This window comes from Schistocerca piceifrons, chromosome 3 (assembly GCF_021461385.2).
Source record: "Schistocerca piceifrons isolate TAMUIC-IGC-003096 chromosome 3, iqSchPice1.1, whole genome shotgun sequence".
Classification (NCBI taxonomy): Eukaryota; Metazoa; Arthropoda; class Insecta; order Orthoptera; family Acrididae; genus Schistocerca; species Schistocerca piceifrons.
This window is the reverse complement of record NC_060140.1, coordinates 62,423,522-62,433,836: the sequence shown is the minus strand read 5'-3', so window position 1 is coordinate 62,433,836 and position 10,315 is coordinate 62,423,522. Positions and strand designations below refer to the sequence as shown.

The following is a 10,315-nucleotide window of genomic DNA, read 5'->3' as shown; positions in this document are numbered from 1 at the left end:
GCAAGTTTTGCACGTTTTCTCCCCTTGCGGATGCCTATGACCATTGACCAAGTGATCAATGATGATGATAATTTTATATTTTCTAATAGTATTTCTTCAGTTATCCAGGCTGGCATTTTGTGAATTTTTCTTCATCCAGGGAAATAAAATTCTTAAGATTTTTCATACCAGTGCATACATTTTTTCAACAGCTGTGTGATTTTAGACTTATCAATAGGACTATCTAATCTTGCATTTGTATCATGCATTAGTCTTTCTCCCTATGTAATTCCAAATGCCGCTGCCACTTCTCAAAGTCCCTTCCTGACATTAATGTTTAAAATTTTAAGGAGGTACGCAGAGATCACGTTAGAACTATGTGACAAGGGTTTTGGAACACATTCAAGGTTATGTCAAGGCCTCCTTTGGAATGGTCATCACACAGAGATGTTACTTATAAAAAAGAATCTCATTTGCATATTTTAGATGCCAGTTATGATGACAACAGTTGGGACTGGGAGTCAGCTTTCACGGTATAACCTCAAAGTGACAGTGATATGTGTAGTGTCCGTAACTAGGGGTTATTACTGTGCAGTGTCTTCTAACAATTTACGATCATGTTAAAGAAATGCACATTTATTATGCTAGTTAATGTAAAATTTAAAAAAAATTATGTATAAGATCCTGTTATTCTTGTGGCTTACATGTATTGCTGTTATTTGAAACGTTTTGCTGCAAGAACTGCAGAAATAAATATTTTTCTCTCAGTTTCCTCTAGAAGAAACTATTGTGAATAGATTTTATCAAGTAGCCTATGTATGAAGTCCTATAATAATTTTATATTACATTATTCCTACTGTATTGACATTTTCTTCCTTATATGGCCATAATTAAAATACCTGCATGCTTCACATATCTCATTGAAGACACCTGAACTGAGATACAGCATCTATTGATATGTGAAATGTTGTTAACATAATTGTCTCTAGTTGTTACAAACCAGTGTGTTTTATTCTAGTTATGCTTCAGTGAGAAGTCAACAAAGCAACAACTGACACACTTGCATTGTTTTTTGCAAAGGAAGGCTCGACTTAATTCTACATTTCCCAGCTACGTAAAAGTTTGGTCCATACATTTTTATTTTCCTACACTATTTTGTGTACTGTGTTGAAAACCACAGTTTTGCATCCCATCTATAATAACTGATGTATCAAGTGTGTTGATTACCGTAGAGAGAAACAATGCGGTTTTCACAGGTATGGTACACAATGCTCGTATTCTGTTCTTTCGTTCCTACCAGAGTAAACACTTTTCAATAAGTACAAGTGAACTCTCATGAGAACTGGTGAAAATGAGGCTGTGTCAGATCTGCCTGCTGCCTATTAAAATAATACTATTTCATACCAACTATTAATAATATGTTCATTATCCACTAGCATTTAGTTATTTCTCTTTGCTTCTTCTGCCCCCCCCCCCCCCCCAATCACCCAAGCATTTTAACTTGCTTGAGTTTCTTTCCTCTTTGTCATATTGGGGCTTACTGTTTGCTTATTTGCGTCCATCTTCTCCTCACCCCTATTTTCTTCCTACTTCTTTATTTTTACACATTTTGTCATTATTTGATTTTTATCTGCAGTATTTATAGGACATACTACTTTGGTCTGTGTTCTGTGTTTCGTAATAAAATAATGTGAAACATTTCAACGTAGTGTACAAAATGTGGAACATTTCAACATAGTGTACAAAAACAGTACATCACAAGAGAGAACAACAAAGTATTTGGGACAATGCAAAATATAAAAAAGAACACTAGACTATGTTATACGAATAAACTTTAACAAAAAATATTTTATTAACAAGTCACCATGAAACATAAGAAAGAAATCACAGCTTGCTGAAATAAAGCACACTTGAAGCAAACACTGCAATAGGTTCCTTATTTGTACTTCACGCTAACCAATACAAAATTTTAGTGTGACTTCTCTACAAATCTTTATAAATTAGCATGACATTGATATTTACCTCATTTGCACAAACAAATTTTAACAAAATCTCTGACATTTTAATAATGTTTTCTAAAACATCAGTATATTGCAGAATTGAGTTCTTTTTATCCCAGCAGATACAGACATTGTACTAAAAATATTAGTTCTGTAAGGCATATATTATTGCACCTCACTGAAGTGTTCCTTCTTTCTACAGCTATTTTCTTTATCTGTGAGGCACAAATGTTGCAAGTATTCTTTGATTTAAAAAAATATAATATGGACGTTCCACATTTGTCATCACAAAGTATGGTTCACTTAGCACGTCTATTCCAACATTTACTGTACACACGAGAAAACATATTTCCTACTTACATTGAATAAGCATTAGTGTCTCTTATTTCTTTCAAATTTCAGTTATTATTGTACCATTACACAAATCAATTTATGTATTCATGTGCTAGGAACCAATCACTTTCATGAATATAATAAAAGAATTATACTCCATATGTTACACAGTATAATTAAGTGTGGGCTCTGTCCTGTATCTCCTCTATTTTCTTGTACAATCTCATTTAATCAAGTCTGTGACTAGCATGAACAAAGTATAAGTACAACTATTCTATAAGAATATGTAACAGCTTTAACAGAAACATGATAAAAATTCAATAGTAATAATGTAATTAATATTTACTATTATTATAACAAGATAAACAACCATGATACATTTTGATTTTTTCATATAAAAATCACTTCAGTCAATATTTCATTTCACACCATAAATACTTCATCATTCTTCAAAACAAGTATACATAAGCTGGCATCCTTAATTTCTTCAAGCAAGATGAAAGATGTAAGAACAAAGGTTCTATTCACATAAAATAGGCTATTATTGTACATACATTTACATTCCTTGATTCACAGTCATCAACGTAATATTTATTCTAGTCTGGTCATAAAGCATCTTTTACAACTATTTACACACGATAATCTACCTATTTGTGTAGATTAAAAACAATGACACATCTCATCTTACATCATATCACACTATATTCAGAGCAATATTATCACTTGAAATTGCTACTATAATATTTTTCCCCTCCTCTGAATAGTCTTTTACAACACAAAATTTGAGTATTTGTGCATATACTGTAGCAATACACAGTTACCCAAAGATGAGAGAATGTGGACCCTGATAATATTTCAATATTTAATGAAGAGTGATTTTGGGAGAGCATTTTATTTCACATACAGTGACACGAGTACACCTAATACTTACAATGACAGTTTGTCTGTGAGAATGATCTGCAACTAAAAGCTTCAAAAAAACATTTCACAACCAAATAATTGCCAAACGAACACTTCATGCTCGCTGTGCCATGAATGGATGCAGTGAATCGTACTGACCAAGACCCATCTGGATGTGTTTCATGCGAAGTTCCACAGAGTCTTGGAAGCACTGCAGGTTCTCTGGACTCAAGCCAGCACGTATTTGCTCCATTGAACTCTGTAGCACTTTTACTTCATATGCACTGCGATCTGTACCAGCTAAGCTCTAAACAAAAGAGAGAAAAAACACACCCTAATTTGTTGAAACATGACAATTATTTCTCACAGAAAAAAAATTTACAACAAACACACTGTACAGGACTTACAATTTCACAAAAATCAAATCCAAGCTTTCCATTATGATTTTATTAGCGTATGCAGTTAAACATGGAGCAATGCATCCAATGTGGTTGCCCTAATAAAATTAACTCAGTGGCAAGATAGCTCTGCAATTAGGAGTGTGATAGTGCAATCAGTAAAAAGAGAGGGAACTAAATGTTAAAGCTTGAACTCAGGAGCCAAGGATTCCCTCTTTTGGACCCAGAGGAGAAGAAGAAAAGATACATGGAAGAAGTGTACATAATTACCATTTTACTTTTTAGTGTGGTCAGAGGGCAATAAGAACACAGATACTTATAAAATATCAAATAGAGCCACATAGTGAGGCTTAATCAAGAACACAATAATTATTAAATTGTCATGAAAGATATAACCCTCTCCCTCGTACGTACCACTTACTAACTGACAACTAGAAAAACTATCATTCCAGTCACAGTATCAGCATGAACTGCATCTTTGTCTATACTAATCCACATTACAGGTGGTTCCTAGCAACATGGGTCCTGAGTGACTTGCTCTTCTGTTTTAACCTTTCCTAACTTTTTCTCCTGAGGAATGAACTATTCTCTCTCTCTCTCTCTCTCTCTCTCTCTCTCTCTCTCTCTGTGTGTGTGTGTGTGTGTGTGTGTGTGTGTGTGTGTGTGTGTGAGAGAGAGAGAGAGAGAGAGTGAGAGAGCACACATTTTATCTCCTGGAGTTAAGTACTGGCCAGCAGGCCTGTCAATTTATTTTATATTTTTTATCATCATTTTCTATGCATTTATATCAAGAAATAACAATGGACACACAAATGCATCTTTAATGTGCTTTGTCCAGCTACATGTGTAAACTTAGTCCCTGCAAATGTCAGATAAATCCAATTTTGTTGAGACGGACATCGATATAGATTAGCAAGAATTTTGTTCTCATTTTAAGATCTTTACCATTATCTGTGCTGGCAGTACACAAGAAAATGAGCTAATAACAGAAATATAAATCATCTTCATGAAACTGTAGGTTTATATGCATGCACATAATGCATATAATGTAATAATGACAAAGACCTTGTATTTTATTTTTATTACTCACCTTTACCTGCAATACGAGTGCAGTAAGCTGAGTGATGAGATTCAACGTACGTTCACTTTTAACTGGATTTACACACGTAATGCGATTATAGCGATTTACAATTGTCCTAGCTTCGTCGAGAGTGCTGTCTCGTAAATGTGATGGTGCCAGCATTACAGCCACACTTGGTTCAGGAGCAATCTATAATTACACACAGAAATTCAGCTACAAAATGTTTAATTTAATATTACATATAAAACCTATGCGTATGCAGCAGGAATTCAATACACTATTTACAATGGAAATTATATAAAAATGGAGAATGTATAAAAATTGAGAATTCGTAAGCATAACACACAAAATAAAACACACCTAACTTCTATAAACCTTACTTCATTTCCCAAATGTTCAACATTGGTTTCTATAGATTTTTAATAGGTAAGTAGCTACTTATTTTTTACTGCAGGTGGAAAATTTACTTTTTAGAGGTAGTTCAAAGACTGCTACTTAAATTTGTTCCTTTACAAGAATGGAAGCTTCCTCTTAAGTATTAATCTTATCAAATAGCTCATTTACTTACTACTACAGCATTGCAAGAATGTTTAATGTGATGCTAGCATTGTCCAGTCACATGCACTGCATACATATAGTGACAACCACATCAAAAGTTGAAATACATAATATGTAAATGCACATGTGTTTTTGTTGGATCACGGAGCAAGTGATATTGGTGCCTCCAAGAGTGAGGAGGTCCATCGGTCACCAGTGCTACTGCAGTTAATCACCAATGACAAATAGAAGTTGACACACTCCCAAGGATGAATCACACCTGTGACTATTCATGCTGTCCTCTTCCGTATGTGTTTAATAATCCCCTGTTAGTCCTATCTGGTACAGGTCCCACATACTTGAGCAATAATCCAGAACTATTTGCACGAGTGATTTGTAAGTAATTTCCTTTGTAGACTGATTGCAATTTCCCAGTATGCTACCAATAAACCAAAGTCTATCACCTGCTTTGCCCACAACTGAACCTATGTGATCATCCCATTTCATATCCCTACAAAGTGGTACTCCCAAGTATTTGTACGAGTTGACCGATTCCAACAGTGACTTATTGATATTATAGTCACAGGATACTGGGTTGTTTCATTTTGTGAAGTGCAAAATATTTCAAATCTGAACATTTTAGAGCAAGTTGCCAATCTCTGCACCATACTGTAATCTTATCAAGATCTGACTGAATATTTATGCAGCTTCTTCCAGACAGTACTTCACTACAGATAACTGCATCATTTGCAAAAAGCCTGATTTTACTATTAACATACGTCCTGAACAGCAAGGGTCCCAACACACTTCTCTGGGGCACACCCAAAGTTACTTCATCTGATGATGACACACTATCCAAGATGACATGCTGTGTCCTCCAGACCAAAAATTCCTAAGTCTAGTCACAAATTTCACTCGATATCCCATATGATCATTCTTTTGACAATAAGCATGCGATACCGAGTCAAATGCTTTTTCAGAAATCGAGAAATACTGCATCTACCTTGTTGCCTTGATCAAAAGCTTTCAGTATGTCATGTGAGGAAAGTGCGAGTTGTGTTCCGCATGATGAATGTTTTTGAAATCCATGCTGGCTGGCATTGAGGAGGTTATTCTGTTCAAGATCTCTCATTATGTTTGAGCTCAGACTATTATACAACAAATCTATGTCAAGGATACTAAACAGTAGTTTTGTGGATCACTTCTACTATCCTTCTTGTAGACTGGTGTGTCCTGTGGCTTTTTCCAAGAACTGGCTACAGCTTTTTGTTCCGAAGATCTACAATAGATGATAGTTAGCAGAGGGGTAACTCAGCTGCAGATTCAGTATAAAATCTGATAAGCTCAACACCACTGATGCTAATAGTGATACGTCAATTACATAGGGTTTTCCTTTGTAAAGGAACATTTGAAAATGGAGTTTTAAGCATTTCAGCTTTTGCTTTGCTACTCTCAATTTCAGTTCCTGTCTCATTCACTACAGACTGGACACTAACTCTGCTGCCACTAACAGCCTTTACATACGACCAGAATTTCTTTGGGTTCTATGAAAGATCACTTGACAATATACTGCTGTGGTTGTCATTGAAGGCATTAGGCATTGCTTTCTTGACAGCCAAGCACATTTCATTCAGCATCTCTCTATCTATAGCCCTAACCTTTGTTTTACACGCTTTGTTTTACACCTATTATGCAGTAATCTCTGTTTCTTTAGAAGATTCTTTACAATGACTGTACCATGAAGGTTCCCTCTCATGAACTGTTCTATTAGGTACATATGTATCCATTGTGTTGAGATATGTAAATTGATATCGACAGTTTTTCTTTTTTTCTTTTTTTTTGGCTGTAATTACTCGGCAGTTATTATGCATTCTGGGATGTGTAATAGCTGTTATGCATGTACTGATTAATTAATAAAACATTCCAGAAAACTTTCACTTCAATATTAAAAAATGCTCAACAAAAGGTTATGGGTCAATGGACAGGTGTGAAAGTATGGTTTTACAAATGTTAAAATAGAAATCGTGTATGGAAATCCAGAGCCAGTTCATAAGTTACGCATGTGCCAATCACTCATATTTTGCCAACTGATCATTCTTGCATGCAGACTGACAATATTTTTTTCTCTCACTCAAAGCTAAAAATGAGTGGTACAGCACTTCCAGTGGTTGAAATTTGCCATGAAGGCATATTGGGTCCATGACGAACTGTGGGATGATGTTGAAAACCCTCCTTCAGATCCAACAAAATGGGACGATTCTCGGAAGAAGAGAAACAAATGGCACATTCCCGAATAAGGGACACACACAGGGCAGCAGAAGGGGCTTCCTTAGATCATTAATCACAATGAAATTAGTTAAATGCACATCCGAGACGACTACTGAGATCCCCTGTGATGTGAAAACGGTCATGTCTTCCATTCAAACAACCTAGCAAAAGGTATTCTGAGCAAATCTTAGACTTAGTGGATTCTGATTTGTGTGAGCAAACTGAGACAACACCTATTGGTGGAAATCATTATTTTCTCACATTTATTGATGATTTTTCAAGATTGAAGTTTGTTTATTTCTTGAAGAAAAAATCTGAGTCAACACAGATACTTATAAACTTCAAAGTCATGGTGGAAAAGCAGACAGGCAGAAATATCAAGAAGTTGCAGTCTGACAATGGAAAGGAGTATGTCAGTGATGAGCTAAAAGGATTTGGGAATTCTGAAGGTATTATCCATCAGCTTACAATATGTTACAGTCCACAGCAAATTTGTGTTGCTGAGAGAGCTAATAGGACATCGGTTGGAAAGGCTTGTACCATGATGTTCAATGTTAACCTGCCATGGGAGTATTGGGCTGAAGCTGTGTTTACAGCTGCATACCTATCAAATCATTCACTGTCCATCAGGTAAGATGCCACATGAACTTTAGCATAGGCCTTGTTTATCGTATCTGAGAATTTCTGGCTGCAGTGTAATGGTTCACATTCCAAAACCCCGTCACAAGAAGTAGGATAAGAAATCACAGCCATTGACATTTGCAGGCTATTGCCTGGCAGCTAAAGGCTATCGATTCATCAATAGGGAGACTGGTAAGGCTATCGATTCATCAATAGGGAGACTGGTAAGGCTATCGATTCATCAATAGGGAGACTGGTAAGGCTATCGATTCATCAATAGGGAGACTGGTAAGGCTATCGATTCATCAATAGGGAGACTGGTAAGGCTATCGATTCATCAATAGGGAGACTGGTCAGATAACTGTCAGCAGGCACGTAAAATTCATGGTGGATGGAAATTTTTCAAGTTCAAAGACAGAGGAACCTAAGACCACACGTGCCTTAGTGTTGAAACAAGTAGTAGTTCTCCAGGACATCAATACTTCACAAACTGAAGCAGAAGTTAAGTCAGAAGACTGTGATAATGAACACTTTTATGGCTTTCAACAGTAATTCAATAGAAACTGAAGCTCAAGACAAGGGTCATGAGAATCAAAACATAGTTCAAGAGGTTACACCCCAAGGATCAAACAGAGAACCAAAACCCAAGACACAGCCTGACCATGTTAGTTACTATTTGAAAGAAGGACTTGCAAGTAGACATTGATGCCAAAAAAGCCTTGGGAGAGTCAAATAATGAAGAATGGAAAAAAGAACGAAGACAGAATTCTCATTTCTAGTTCATAACAACACATTTGAAGAAGTAGAGTTACCCAGGGGGACACAAACCACTCAAGACTAAGTGGGTATTAAAAATAAAGCATGGGACTAGCAATAAACCACAAACATTTAAGGCACACCCAGTGGTAAAATGATGTGCTCAAGTTCAAGGTATTGATTATCAGGAAATCCTCACACCAATGGTCAAACATGCACCCATTAGATATCTCTTGTCTATAGCAGCTCGAGAGAACCTGGAGGTTGACCATGTTGACATCACTACTTATCTCTATGGAGATTTAAATGAAGAAATTTACGCCATTCCACCAGAAAATTTTGCAACTCCTGGAAAAGTATGAAGGCTGAAGAAAGCTGTTTATGGACTCAAAGAGGCTGGTAGGAACTGGAATCAAGAAATTGGTAGGAAACTGAAAGAGATCAAACACTGATCCTTGTATCTATTTTCACAGAGATGGCACCAAACGTGTCGTCATAGATTTATATGTCGATGATATGCTATTTTTCTCAAATGCCAGAAGTGTTTTGGATCGATTCAAAAGTTCTTTGAAGGGATTTTTTGAGATACAAGAATTAGGACAGATAAGCCAAAGCCAATGCCTAGGCATGGAAATTACACAGGATTGTGATAAAGGCAAAATTGGGATCTCCCAGAAACCCCATGCAAAAAATGTTCTGGAGAAATTTGGAATGAGTGAAGCCAAGCTGGTGTCGACACCACTTGGACTTGGTTTGGACTTTCAAGGGCTCGAATCATGAGATGTCAAGGTACCATATCAAGAAGCAATAGGAAGTCTTCTATATCTATCCCAAATCTCCAGACCTGATATGTGTTTCGCTGTAAATCTCCTTAGCAGATACAACCAGTTTTAAAAAGATTGATTGGTTGTCAGTAAAAACATTATTTAGGTATTTAAAGGGAACTGTGGACTATAAGCTAGAATTTTGGAGAGATGGTAACAGAGAAATAATGGCCTTCAATGATGCAGATTGGGGAAATGAAATCGGTGACGAACACACTGTAATTGGTTCATGCATAAAAATGCAAAACTATTTAATTTCATGGCCTCTTAGAAAACAAAAAACTACTGCACTTTGTACTTGTGAAGCTGAATATACGGCCTCGATATCAACTGTTCAAGATTTACCGTGGTTAAGAAAACTTATGTTTGAGGTAGATCCATGAAGTGCTGTAAGTAAATTGTGATGATAAAACAGTCACTTAGTTATGCAAGAATCCAGTGACAAACTCTAGATCGAAATATACAGATAGAAAGCATCATTTTAATGCATGCTCAACAATTCTTTTAAATTTGAGCCAGAGTTCCTCTACATGCTGCTATCCTGTGCTGAAAGTTTCAAGTTACTCACTGAGATATGACATTACTGATTTTTTATCTAGTTTACTGAACATATATGTC

General features: G+C 36.0%; 1 protein-coding gene across 2 annotated transcripts in view; it reads right to left on the bottom strand.

Annotated features, from left to right (window-relative positions):
* Nucleotides 1–1,807: 1,807 nt before the first annotated feature.
* Nucleotides 1,808–10,315, bottom strand: part of LOC124788205 (protein lin-9 homolog) — a 104,199-nt gene continuing 95,691 nt past the window's right edge. For both annotated transcript variants that reach the window (XM_047255381.1, XM_047255382.1), the window contains exons 8-9: nt 4,701–4,880; nt 1,808–3,519 (exon numbers count right to left, since the gene is read on the bottom strand). In XM_047255381.1, the coding sequence (XP_047111337.1) occupies nt 3,328–3,519; nt 4,701–4,880 (372 nt within the window). In that variant the 3' untranslated portion in view covers nt 1,808–3,327. The remainder of the gene's footprint in view (nt 3,520–4,700; nt 4,881–10,315) is intronic.